This window comes from Takifugu flavidus, chromosome 19 (genome assembly GCF_003711565.1).
Source record: "Takifugu flavidus isolate HTHZ2018 chromosome 19, ASM371156v2, whole genome shotgun sequence".
Lineage (NCBI taxonomy): Eukaryota > Metazoa > Chordata > Actinopteri > Tetraodontiformes > Tetraodontidae > Takifugu > Takifugu flavidus.
Window position 1 is genome coordinate 9,885,779 of NC_079538.1, and position 13,953 is coordinate 9,899,731.

Genomic DNA, 13,953 nt, shown 5'->3' on the forward strand with positions numbered 1-13,953 from the left:
CACCTACTCCAGCCTCATTAGGGGGGAAACACACACAGGCTTTTAAGCAGCAGAAAACTGGACCTTGGATACATAAATGACCACAGACACATGTGCTGACAAGAGGCACGTGCAGATTTTGTTGGGATGGGGCGGGTGTCAGAGTACACCTGCCCACTTCGAATACCTGACCAGGCTTTGTTGGCTGCACCCTGCAGGAAGATTGTGTGTAGCTTTACGGGAGCCTAGAGTCTGAGTCCCAGAGCAACAGGAAGAAACCAGGAGCAGGACCAGGCTCATCAGGGTGGTAGTGGTTCCGGAGGGGAAGGGGGGGGGGGGTGACTCCTGCTAATGGGATCTTTTACACCTGAGCTACAAAGTCCTGCAAAGTTAAGCTTCAAGCAGCCGCTAAAGCCGGAACCACAGCCACACTGTGCACAGTGGTCCCCAAACTACGGCCCGTGGGCCGGACACAGCCCGCCTCCACATGTGGTCTGGCCCCCTGAACAATACCAAAAAGCATTTTGATTTTTTTTCATATATGTGTATTTGTATTTGATAATAAAGTTGGACTTTAGAGACTGCTCATATGAGTCATTTAAGTAAGAGATTCTGCTCTGACAACCAAGCTGAACTTGGACCTGTTAAGACAGAAAGTTTATATTCTATGGACTTTTGTTCTGTGGAGAATCCAGAAAGGGTTATCTGATTGTGCTTTCTTGAAAACAATACATTTTTACGTCTCGGCACTCCTGCAATCCTCACACTTTTTCTGTTACAAACTGACCCGGCCCCTTATCAGAGAAGGGAATGTGGCCCTCACAGGAAAAAGTTTGATGACCCCTGATGTAGCATGTTGCTAACGCCGACGCTCACCCTGTGTGTTTGTGCAGCTGATATCTGCTGGTCAACACTCTTCAGACAGTTTCCCCTAATTTGACAAAAGGATCCTTCCACTTGATTTGTGATGCGGCAAAACTTATGTAGTTCCTCTGCTCAGATTTGGCCGTCCCACTAATTGCTGTCACGTTCCCGTCACTCGGAATGAATCACTTTTGTCGATTGTGTTCGGAATAATGCCGGCTCACTTTTCTTCAGGGACCGGCACCGAGCCGAAGTGGCACCGGGGGGAGCGCGGGTCAAGAAACAGCAATGAACGCTAGCGAAGTTGTGCAATCGCCCATACGAGCTACAACAACGAGCCGCGTTCATGCGAAGAAGCTGGCGGGGACGAACTCGACGCGATTGTTAGCACTCGGTGTAGAAATGATACCCCAACTGTTGCCACAGCTGCAGCTCCAGGCCCATTCAGATGTTCTGCCAAGTTCCCTGAAACAACCCAAGAAGAATTGGTGGTGAAACGTACATCCGCTTCACGTGCGAGAGCTTTGGCTACTTACACTGGATGTCGGCCACAGGTGATTTGTGGTGAACGCAGTCAATCTACACAACAAGCACGTCAGGCAGGATTCCGCTGCATCGGTTGTCAGGTTCTGAGCTCCTGACAGTCAAATCTCTGGGTGAAGGGCAGATGGATTTACATTATGTGTTCACACCCAACTACGGATTACATTTCTGCTTTTGTGTTCACTTTTATGAGCGCTTCCATTGAACAACACGTCGACACCGACACTCGATTCAGGCTGACGTCTTAGTGGGTTTGTTTAAAAAGAGAGAGATTTTCTTAATTGGGGCAGTGAAAGTGGCGACATTTTTAATCAGATTACGGGGTCTCTGTAATCAGGATTAATTCCTGTTTCTTATTAATTGCGTATTATATTTGGAGTTTCATTAAAGCTTTTTAACAGAAAACAAGAGAATCTCACAGGTTGGATCTGCGGGTGGTGGGGGGGGGGGGGGTGAGATTTGAGTCAAATGTGACTAAAATGAATCAGGCAAATCAATTAATCAGGATCAACACTTTAATTCTGACAGTCATTAACAACACCCACCTTAACTATTAAGAGCCTCAACAGCCGTTGGTTCATTAAGGGCCGACAGCAGACTGAGCTGGACGTAAACCCCCCAATATGGGGCCCGCCCTCCGTCGTTTGTCTTCATTTGTTGGGTTCTTTTGACGGGTCCGGGTGAATCATAGTTGTGCTTGTCAGCAGGTTCTGGGCTCTTGCTCAGGGCGTAAAGATCACATGTCACCCACATATGGCGTCTGGGAGGAACGCCGCCTCCCATCGACGCGATCAGAGTGTAGATTTATGCCTGAATTGGAGCGTCCACAGCTGGCGGCGGCCTCCTCCCCCGTCCCTGCACCTGCGTGATGGAAGGCTCTCAGAGCCTCTGACCAGAGTCACCAGTTAACAGCATTAAAACAAGCCTCGGTCTGTTGCGCCACCATTAATGACACCTGAGTGCTAGAGGTCAGCCCGCCCTCCCCGATGCATCATTCAGCCCCGGAGCTTCTCACGTCAGAGCCGGGGGGGCTGTTCCCACCACACTTATTTGTGTACTCTTCAGGGTCATTTCAGGTGAATTGATCGCTTGTTGTGGTGACACGGCCTGAACATCGTGTCAATAAAGGACACGGCCACCAACAAAGAAATTAACACGGGGTCGTGTCCTCATCGCTGGCTCGAACCCTCCCTGCTGGATCCAAAGCCCCAACAGAGGGGGGAAGGGGGGGGGGGGGGGCAGGAAACAATGGAATACCACAGCACACGAGCACCATTAAGAATGTGCTCTAATTTGTAGAAAGAGGCATTTTTTAATGAATCCTTGCAGCACAACAGGCCTGAGAGATGACTAAACGTGGCCGAGAGAGAAGGAGAAGCCGGTGGAGAGGCTGCGGAGCGTGAGCAGGGCGAGGAGCAGAAAGGACGGGTTAGAGACAGAAGGAGGAGGACGAGAGGACCCCGGTGGCCGCTGCTCCCACGTCCCTGCCGCACATAAGGTCGCGGCACGTGCACATCAGTGCACAGATAGCTGCGGGAATTCCACACCTATCGTTTAACAGCCGTGCGCCGGTCCGGAGATGAAGGCCAACGCGCGGCGGTCGCGCCTGGACCCGGAATCTGGGAACCCGCAGAGTTCAGAGGAGGTGACGAGCGCCCTCAGCAGAGGGAGTCAGCTGAGGTTACGTGGAGATAATGAACAAGCAAATCTCCCAAACGGGATTGTCCGCTCTCATAAACGCCGCTACGGCGGGGCAGAGGGTGTCATAATGAGCGTCTGATGCAAGCCGTGACTCATCTGCAGCTGTAGCTTCTGAACGCTTTTATTCCCTCCGTGGAAAAGTTCGATGTGTGACGCTTGAAAGGAAGTTTTATTTGTGCTATAAGTCCCGCTGAAAAGGGTATTGTGCTCCGAGAGACGGTTAAGCCAGCGCTGCCAACTGCTTTTATTTACCTGCAGAGAACCTTGACTGGCACAGTTTTGAGGCAAATTGCTCGTATCAACCGCGCACGGACTCACGCATGCAGCCGTGGCCCTGACGTGACTTTAGGTAGCAAGAAGGACAGCGGAGAACAAAGTCCTCTAATGTCCCCTGTGCATCACCATTCATAGTTCATGTTTATGGTTAACTCAAGGTTTTGCAGGTCCTTAAGCTAGATGCATGCTAGGCTATGGCTAATATGAGAGGGGAAGAAAGTGTTTCTCAAATTGTCAGTTGTCTTTTAATAAGCGTCTTCCTGGTGACAGGACGTGACCATGAACACAGAAGCTGATGTGGCAAAAACATCTGTAAATGAACAATGTTGTGGACAAGCAGTTAAACTGTAAAAACAATATTTTTCTGTAAAAACCGCCCTCACGTATCACACCTTTGACCTCAACGCCACGTCCACCTGTGCTCCCTCCCCGCAGGACGCCCTGTCTTACAGATACTGGCGCGTGATAAACTCGTTACCCTGCGCCGCATTTTGAAACCGTTCAGAGATAAGATACGCAACGCGGGCCAGGTGGGAGGAAAAAGCCGCCCCAGACGGTTGCAAGGCACTGCACGATTATCCAGTAAGGACAAAGATCGATTATCAAGAAAAGTCGAATCGGAAGTCCAGAGACGGGCGTCCAAATGCTACGCTAACTGGTGGTGTTGTCAGTCCCTTTCCTCGCTTTGTTCCAGGACCAATGTCTGACCCAAGGAAGGAGAAGTTCCAGCGGCGGTCCCGGGAACCGGAACAGGCCAGATGTTCAGGCCAGCCCGCTGTGACGTGGCGCCGCTTCAGACGGTTCCTCACCCGCCCGTCGGTAGAGGATTGCATAACTAACATCAACAAACACAAAATGTACTAGCTGGATTCGGGCAAACGAGAGGGTGGCGGGCAAACAAGCACGAACAGGCAGGCACGTGCGCGGAGCGTATCGTGACCCGCTCAGAGGTCTAACCTGTTGGAGTGCTTCAAAAGGGAAATCCAGGTCACAGTCGGCCATAAAGGCTTTTATGCTGCCTGATGATGGAAAGACTCACCTGAGATGAACTGCATCACATCGTCCTTGGCGTGGTGCTGGCGACGAGTCCGTCCTGTAATTCGATTCGTTCAAGGTTTTCCCGTGAGGTCAGGGTGGAGAATCCCAATGCTGACCCCTGAGGGATCTGAAGGATCCCAATCAGTGCGATTATGAGGCCCATTTCCTGCGCCAGAGGTCAGAGTGCAGCTCCCGGCTCCCCCTCTCGTCTCAGAGAAGATCTTTGGCTCCCTTCTGTTGGATTGCAGTACCTCTCGTGTGTCACTGCCAATCCGCGTGTTCTTTAAATGAAGACTTCCAGTAAACAAATGTCAATTTCAAAATGTATTTAGCAAACAGATGTATTTAGCAAACAGATGTATTTAGCAAACAGAATCAATTCAAGATACAAATATTACAGAGCTCTGGGCCAGTTCATAACCCTAGCAACAACAAAGTCAATTGTCAGGGCATGAAGTCTGACGACCTAACTATCCCTTGACCCAGTCTTATATAGAAAGATATATGTAAATTATTGATGCTAATTCAGTCCAATCCAGTCCTTCTTCTTGGATGACCCCATCTTCTTCTTCCAGCCTCCTTTGGTGTTGGTGTGGTCCTTCTTGTCCATTATCTTCTCCAGATGGCCAGGTCCGAAGTCATATTCCTGCCAAGGAACTTATCAACACCAGTAAACTACGTTGTCATGTTTTACGATGGGGATCTACCATTTCCTGTCTGGCTGGCTCCAACTGTCTGACCAGTCTTCAGGTCAAGGAAGGGTCAACTGACTTGCTTATGTGTATTCCTACTAAAGAGTATATAGTATTCCTAACTTCTAAACTAACTGTAACATAAAACAAAACATATAGTATAACACATGCTAATAAGATAAAAGATGCTAACAAGATAAAATAATTCTCTTCACTTCCGAGGTGGTGAGGCCACCAAATGCTCCTCTCCGTCCCTAATCCCCGCAGCCTGTTTTCGTGGTAGCGGCTTGCTATTTCCGTGCCGTTGATCAGGCTTATTGCTGCTGGCTGTTTTATATCAAGCTTGGAAGCACCCCGACGGTGCTTACTGTAGTCCGATCAGAACCATTACCCAAGACCGATGTGACGCAACACCCCTACGATGTCCATCTCCTGGAATCGGGCGAGTGGTCCGGTGTTGGGCGGCAAGTGTTTGACTGTACGTCATCGTCCAGCAAAGAAAACAGCAAATAAAAAGTGTTTTGTTCTCCCTTCAAACCTTTGGACACTCCATATTTTTGTTTCCCCACAGATGTCCTATTTGCGTGGTCTTTTCTGGGTTCTGGTTACATATTGACAGCCCAACAACTGGGCGACTGTTTACCCGAGGGGGGCTTGCGTGGCCGAGTCGGTATTGTTGTCGTCATTAAGAACACACAATTGCCTGTTTCTTTGAAGCTCAGCAATGAAAGCCGGTCGTAAAGTTGTTTTTGACCCAGTTTCCGCGGGTTTCTACCTGGCTGGAGAATTAAAGCGGCACCAGCGCTCCCAGTAAAACAGTTAATACCATTTAGCCTTAGAATTCAGCTTTTTTTCCCTCTCCCCCTCCCACATAATCAAAGATATGTCGCTCTAGGATGACCCGATAACACGTCTCCGTGGGGTGGTCGGGAATACGGGAACAGTCGGAGTTTTCTCCCGCTGTGGTGAATCAGTAACTGGTTCTGCACCTCCCGCTTCCTCAGCCAGCTGGCCTCGCTGCTTCTCCGAGACGGGCTCGCCTTAGGTGACCTGGGATTTACTGCGCAATCTCTGCTTCCACCCCCCCACTAGCTTCACTGAAAGCCTGCCGTTAGGTCTTTAAAAAAGGTTCTGCCTGGGCCCGGGTGGCAGCAGCTGAGCCAGAATGGAGAGTGATGTAACTGGTCCGATCACAGGCGCTCCCAGTTCTGGTGTGAATGCAACACGGGAGAAAACTAGTCCTTGATGGGGGTTTTTGCAGGTAGGCAGCCGCTATGGCTGCATTCCTACACCTCCTCGGTGGGGGAGCGTTGCTATAACAACCGGCTCAACCCGGGATGTGCGGCGTAGCGCAGATTAGCAACCATGATCACTGAATTCTTCTCTTTCACTCCTTTCATCCTGTGACAAATTAATTTTAAAGTAAGATTGCGTAACAGAGAGCGGAGGGGTGTGTCTCCACGGTAACGGCAGCATAGACATCCTCCGACTCGTGTGACTGTGAGCTCTTCGGGGTTCATCTCTCCTTTGATTTTAGAAGGACGCCAAAGGTCGGCAGCGCCGGGCGACCATAGAAAGGTGATCCATTTCGATCCATTTTTAAAAGGGGAGCGCCTGTGAAAACCTGCCTTTGAGATCAAATATGCAGCCGCAAACTAGCGACGAGGTCCGCTGACACTTCTGGAGGTTTAGTCGCTTTTGAATCTTGAGAACGGCTCCAAGAGCCGTCAGGTCCAGACTGGACCAGCTCTAAAGGAGCCCCATCAGTAACAGCAGACGGGATCATTTAGTGATTCTGAGCCCTGATCAACTCGCCCGCTTGGGACTCAGCTAACAGCTTGTCTTGGTTCCACGGAGCTAAAGGTCAAGAACTTCTGGCCTGCCCTCGCGCTGGGGGAGAACCAGAAAATGACCCCGCTGCTTTTTGCTGTGAAATCCCGGCGGACGCAGCAGAGCAGCAGTGTCCCCGGGGAGGGCGAGATTCGGTTTATTGGTAAATGCAGCTCTAAGAGCGAGTTGGTGAGGAGGATTGACCCGGATAACCGATGAACCGCTGTAACCTGCCACTGAATCTCTCCCCAGACACCGCCAAGCCACTTTTCCAGGATTTCAAGCACACTGCTGGTAATTTTGAACTGAAAGTGGGCCTTCTTATACTGGTTTTGGAACCAAGCAATAAGCTCTTGAAGCACGTTAGCTTATTTACTTAGCTGCTCTAAATCGATGAGGGGACTTCAACACTATTTAGGTCTTACCCCACTTATGCTACGTTCTAACCTAAACAGGCCTAATGGGGCTCCAGTAAATGGGAATTGACCTGGTTCTGGAGGAGCCGAGGAGCCACAGCGCGACGCCGACAGAAGGTGCAGACGAACGCGCTGACTCTCGCCGCCGGGGCGGCGGGCTGGTCGCACAAAAGGAGCCGGTGAGCCGAGGTGATGTAGCGGTTCCAGCAGGGGCTCCATTGAACCGCAGCCGACCAGACGGATTAGCCTGAGAGGTGGCGGTTGCTTAGTAACTACAAACCTGCTCAAAATGCTCGACCGACACAAGGGGACGGGGCTCCGTGTGGAGGACGAGCAGCCAACAAACCAGCGCTAACTCTGGATCTGCAGACGGCGCGTCGGGCGACACGTCAAGACAGTCGCCTGAGAGCGGCACGAAAAGCTGGGCAAGAATGGCTGCACGTGTGTGGGAGTGGTGTGGGAGTGTGTGGGAGTGTGTGTGGGAGTGTTTCCTACCTGAGTGTTTGCTCAGTCTCCCTCTTGGCTGGATCTCTGCCACATTTAGTGCTTTGCTGCAGGCTCCTTCCAGCTGTTGTCCCTCCCCGCCGCCGTCCTGGTTTGACCCGCGCTCCCGCGCCAACATCCAAGCTGCGTCTGATGAGAGTCGTGGCTACGGCGAGGTGGCCGCCGACGGCGGGGTTCTCCAGATAAATACGGACCTCACATCTTGATAAGGCGTGTGTTTGTGTAAGAAGGCCTTTGACTGCAGGCGCAGGGACGTGTGTGTTTTGGCTGTTGACAGTCTTTGCTGCAGCTAATGAGATTAGGAGTATTTCTGGCCGCCCTGACCACTGGGTCACGAGGCTGAACCCGAGCTGATCTCAGAAGCCCTAATGGTTCTAGGAAAATCACTTTCCGCCCAAGAAAGTGACAGCAGCTAAAAATTCCCTGTAAGCCAACACACATGCTGTTTTTAACAGCAGCATGTGGGGAGAAATGAAACTGTCAGTCTGTGTTCCGCTTATGTAATTACTTTTCATTCATTTAAACCAGGAACCGCCTCAGGCGTACTGGTGTTACCTTGTCTTCAGCCACTGTTAAACAGCCACTGAAATTCATTCAAACTGAGCATCTTTACTTATGGAAATGTGTCAATAAAACCAGCAGCTGCAGGGAAAATGGAGGCTAAGACGTAACCTGGTCACGTTGGCCCCCGGGTCCCCACTTGGGTCGACGGGTCAACAGGAACCTCGGAAAATCCTGACCGGTGAAGCAACTTGCAATCCGCTGTGTCCTTCTGACATTCTCTTCCTGAACAACTGCGGAAACCAGCTGCAAAATCCAGGAATCCACGCCAACCCCCCCGGCGGTGGTACCGCCAATGACCACTAGGGGGCGCGACGTCACTTTGATCAAGAGAGCTAATTAAAACAAAATTAAAAAAAGGCAAACAGAAAATGTGCTGGGGGGGGGGGGGGGGGGTCACTATAAAGTCAACAGTTCGAGTGCGGGGAAATGATGATCTGCTGCCTCTGCTGTGACTCAACTGTCTGACTCACGTCCACGTTGCGGATGAGCGTCCCCCTTCCGCCGTTTTGGTTCCCCAGGAAGGTCTTTGCTCTTCGGAGACCAGATGTGATCATGTGTTCCACCTCACCGTGCAAAAGTGGCTGACGTCAGTCGCCTGCGTGAAGCACAAACATGTTTCGCCACTTAATCAGACGTCTGGAGGAGCAGGAGAAGAGCACGAGCGGCTCCGTCTCCTGACGCGACCTTATGACCTTCTGTCAAAGACGTGCGCCGCTCAATCGGGTGTGGCCCGGTTCCTCACCCTTCTGGGTAAGTGGGAACCTTCTTCTGGGAAGCCAAAGGATGACTGGAGGTGGTTCACTTTCGTTCTGACAGCCAGGTGTTGCAACTGTTTAACAATCTGTCCAACAACAACAAGAGTGCAACCACAAAATGCGTCCCTGTCCCCGGTTCACCCTGTGTCCCGCTGATTCCACCTCTCTGTTCTGTTAAAAGTGTGTCAATCAAACCACAGAATGAGTTTCTGGGGGTGTTGAACACAAATACAGAGCAAAACAGCACTAAAATCAACAGTTTTAACTGATGGAATTGATCGTCCCCTCCTGCTAATCAATAAGTCATTGATTGCTGTTAAAAAGTAGCACAAATTTGCTGATTTCAGATGATTTTGTTTGTTTGTTTTTACCAGTCGTTCTAGTCGAACATCTTTCCAGAGCCAGACTCAGGGTCTCTGTGGGGGGGGGGGGGGGGGGGGTCGTGATCATGAGTCATCCGGCTCCGGCTCCCATCGCGGTCCGCTTGCGCGCAGCGCCGCCTAGTGGCGACGCTGATCCCGGAGCAAGTGGAGGGTTGTTGTTTTGTTTTTTTCTTTTTTCTCTCCGGACTCTGAGGTCAGAGGAAGCGCCGCTCCGCCGCCAGTCAAGTTTCCCCGACAGCTGAGCAGACCCACCCGCCGGAGCCTCCATCCGTGCGGAGCGGAGCCTCTCTCGCCCCGCGCCGGAGCCCGGGCCGGGCAGGAGGTAATCCCCACCATGTGAGTGGGCGGCGCGGCACCGGAGGCGTGGTGTTTATGTTTTCTTTTTTCTATTTTCGCCTCATTATTCAAAAGCCGCTGCGCGTATAAAAGGGACAAGTGCGCGCCTTGGATAGTTTTCCCCCCGCTGATGGCCGGGGGTGTCTGAGCTCGCAGCCTCTCTCGTCGGCCGGGTCGCGGGGACAGAAGATGATGCTCGATTCCGGTGGAGTCCAAATGGCAACGGCGCTGAAACACGCCGCCCTGTGCCTGATGCTGCTGCCCCGGTTCCTGCTGACCGCCGTCATGCTTTGGCTCTTGGATTTCTTGTGCATCAGGAGAAAAGTGCTGCTCCAAATGGGGCAGCGGCAGAAGAGCCCGGACGACCCGCCGGTGTGCGTCTCGGACTCCAACAGGATGTTTACGCTGGAGTCCCTCGGGGCCGTGTGGTACGGCCAGAAACTGGACTTTTTCAAATCCGCGCACCTCGGGAGCGCGGCGCCCAACACCGAGGTGATGCTGGTGCAGGAGCGGAGGCAGGTCCGGATCCTGGACTGCATGAAAGGGAAGAGGCCGCTCATTCTCAACTTTGGCAGCTGCTCCTGACCGCCGTTCATGACGCGCCTGGCGGCGTTTCAGCGCGTCGTGCGGCAGTACGCGGACATTGCGGACTTTTTAGTTGTATATATCGAGGAGGCGCATCCGTCGGACGGCTGGGTGAGCACGGACGCGCCCTATCAGATCCCCAAGCACCGCTGTCTGGAGGACCGGCTCCGCGCCGCGCAGCTGATGCTGGCCGAGGTGCCGGAGAGCAACGTGGTGGTGGACAACATGGACAACTCCTCCAACGCGGCGTACGGGGCCTACTTTGAGAGACTTTACATCGTGAGGGACGAGAGAGTGGTGTACCAGGGGGGCAGGGGTCCCGAGGGGTACCGGATCTCGGAGCTGAGGAGCTGGCTGGAGCAGTACAGGAACGACGTGGCGCGTTCCCAAACAGCGGTGCTGCACGTGTAGAACTGTCGCCGTTCGGCGTCCAACTGGTGCAAGAACCTCCACAAATGCTGCTACCGGACGTTCACACAATCTCGGTGTTTTTGTTTGTTTGTTTTTGTTTTCCTTCTTCAGGATTTTGGTGGTGAAAGAGCCGAAAGTCTCTGAGCTCCCGGGCGGGATCCCGACTAGATTCCTGTTTTTGTTGGGGAGGTTTTGGAGAAAAGATCTGAATCTGTTCGTCCTGAACATTTAGTGATCACTCTATTTTTCTACAATACTAGTGTGTATGTGAGTGTGTATGTGAGTGTGTGTGTGTGTGTGTGTGTGTGTGTGTACGCGCGCGCGTCGGGGCTCATGTCTTAATCCCGGTGTTTTTGTGAAGTTCGGTTTTTAAAGGGCAAAGTCCAGAAAACCGACACCGATGTTTCCAACACCGGGGGCAGGAATCTTCTTCTGACCGACCGCCAAACGATGTCATGTCGCTAATCATGTTACTGCCCACGTGGTTTCAAATAAATGTCGGATCACGCACTGATGCGGCTCCTGTCGACTGTTCACAAGTCCACTCACAAGTTCTGCTCAGAACACACCGGCAGCAGACCATAATAGGGGGGTTAAAATGTCCAAAACAGGCGCTGGAGGCCACATCTGAAACCTGCCCCCCCCCAAAAAAAAGTTTGATGACTTATGGAAAATAAAGAACAATATTAGCCCATTTAGGCTAACTCCTAATGCTGTTTGGGGTAAATACCAGGATTAGCTGTTGACCCGGCTCTCCATCAGCTCAGGTTCAGCCACCAAACATGTGAGATTAACCAGATTATCCTCAGGGACAAGAACAATTTAATTTCTTTAAATTCATTCGGACGTATTCAGATGCTGTCATCCTGAAAGGCGGGTTGCAGGGGATCAAAGGAACTACGGAAAAGATCAAAGCAGAACGTCTGCCGTGGCATTTACATAGGATCCGATTAAAGAAACGGGATCTGGGATGGGTTCCACCTTTGGATCCAGATATTTGTTGTTCCTGATGTCTCCGTCTCCAGTTCCCGGTTTCATGATCTTCCCCGACGGCTCCCGAACCCGGTGGCGACAGAAACCGTGGTGACAGAACCTCCATCCCGAGGCTTCTTTAAGCATTTTGGACGGCGCCAGATCATAAGCGCTTTATTTTTTAAATGACTCGGCCGAGAAAGAGACACAATAAACCCCTGTGATCAACCTGTTGCTTCAAAAAAAAAAAGAGAGAGAGAGAAAGAAATGAAAGGAGGTTTTTCAGGCGCAGAGCCGTCAGCCGGTCAGGTGGGCCTGAGAGGCCGGCCCATTGTGACGGGGCGTCATGGCAACGTGGCCAGCAGCCTCTCCACCGTGTCAGAAAAGAGCTAAAATGGGAAAATTCAGAACCCTTTTGGGGAGGGAGGCTGTCGCTGCCGTTTCGTGGCACACGTGCGGCGCCCGGGTCACACCGGTGGGCTCGTGGGGGCGGGAGCGGGCTTCCACGTGCACGCAGGTCTGCTGCTGGGATGGTGGCGTCCTAGGAAGCCGGAACGGACGAGCGATTCCAGCACCAGCAACGTGAGCAGATCTGAGGAGAAAACGGTGCGGAGTTTCGGTTCCGAATGACCTCGGAGCGCTTTGCTGCTGCAAACCACAAATCAAGTCGTCCCGGCGCCGCTGACGTTGCGGAGGAACCAGAAAAGTCCGGTTGAAGTCCAGTTCCAGGTATTTAATGACCTTTGTGAGCTGAAAACAAAGGATTTGGGGAAAAACTCAGCCTGGAATGAGAAGCGGGAACGAGACTGAAACCGTGGGAAAGGACTGGGAACCGACTCCGGAGCAGGGAAGGCGATGGCTATTGATTCGGTTTGGGCCTCTCCTGTAGGGACAAACAAGAAGCTTCCTCTTATATAACCAGCGGGAATATCGGGGCTAATCTGTTTATGCAGATGGAAAATGGCGCTGTATCAAAAAGCTCATTGTAAAAAGTCCTCCATCCTCCCAAAAAAACCCAGAAAGAAGGAAACGCTGCTGGCTAATCAATTGGGGCGCCGCCGCGCCGCTTTGCTTTGTGGATTACTGGCTCGCTTGGCGTTTTGATGCGGCAGTGTTGCGGTTAGCTTCGCCCAGACTGCCTCCGCGAGGGCAATACAATCAGGCTAATTAGCATTTTGGCGGGAGCCCGTTTAATCGGTAATCAATGTCAGTCCCATCAGGGGTCATTAAAGTCCCGGCGTGCACGATGTTTAATCATCTGCTGTCAGAAATACGACAGGCGCGCTTTTGAATTCTCTTTGATAGGCTAACTGCAGGCCCACTGAAGTTTGCTAGCTTGGCTCCATCATGTTCGCTAACCTGTTGCTAATTGTAAACGTATCCCTGTAAACACACCTCTGGTGTCCCCGCCGCCTCTCCGCAGGACGCCATTGTTTACTGAACTCTAGCCTGTTTTTTTTTATTTAGATTTTTTTGTAAATTTTTTTTTTGTAATTTAGCTTCAGGCTCAATAACAACGATATTAGACCAGTCGATCCTGTTGTAATCAACACAATAGCGCTGCGTTTTAGCATAATATAACCGGTCAGTGGAAGCTCCGTCTGCGGGGGAAGGGGCTGAGAAGCGGAAGGTTCTAGGGAAGCTACCCTTGGTACCCTTGAGCAAGGTACCAACCCAGAAATGCTAACATAGAGCCCTACGATGAGCTCATCTAGAGGCGCACCCAACCTTTGACACATGTGCAGAGGTCAAGAGGTCAAGAAGACTAAAAATAACCCATCATATTCCAGAGTTGCAGCTGTATTTGCCGCCCCGACACACGCAAACGGAGCTGGGGGGGAGGGGACAGGTGCGACCTTCGCCTTGCTAGCGACTCTCGAGAGCGTCGCCGTTCACTCATCGGCTCACTTTCCTGCGGGGCGAGTTAGCGCTGGAGGTGTCTGTTTAGCGCCGCTAGCTGCAGCGAGGAGCAGAGGGAGGGATCAGAGCCGAAGCGAAGAGTCTCAGGGCGCCGGCGGACAGAACACCTGCTGGCTTCTGCTTATTTTTGGTGCAGACGTCAGCACAGCAGAGCCCGGGAGTCTGTCGCTCCGTAATCTTCCAT

General features: G+C 51.9%; 1 protein-coding gene and 1 long non-coding RNA gene across 2 annotated transcripts; both read left to right on the top strand.

Moving 5' to 3' along the window:
* Positions 1–2,598: 2,598 nt before the first annotated feature.
* On the top strand, positions 2,599–5,630 carry LOC130515972 (uncharacterized). Its single transcript, XR_008947316.1, has 2 exons — positions 2,599–3,945; positions 4,058–5,630. It is a non-coding gene; the product is annotated as an uncharacterized LOC130515972 (long non-coding RNA).
* Positions 5,631–9,750: 4,120 nt separating this feature from the next.
* Positions 9,751–11,391, top strand: LOC130515971 (thyroxine 5-deiodinase-like). Its single transcript, XM_057016680.1, has one exon. It carries the CDS (start codon positions 10,071–10,073, stop codon positions 10,875–10,877), a length of 807 nt encoding a protein of 268 aa, XP_056872660.1. The 5' UTR covers positions 9,751–10,070; the 3' UTR covers positions 10,878–11,391.
* Positions 11,392–13,953: the final 2,562 nt, after the last annotated feature.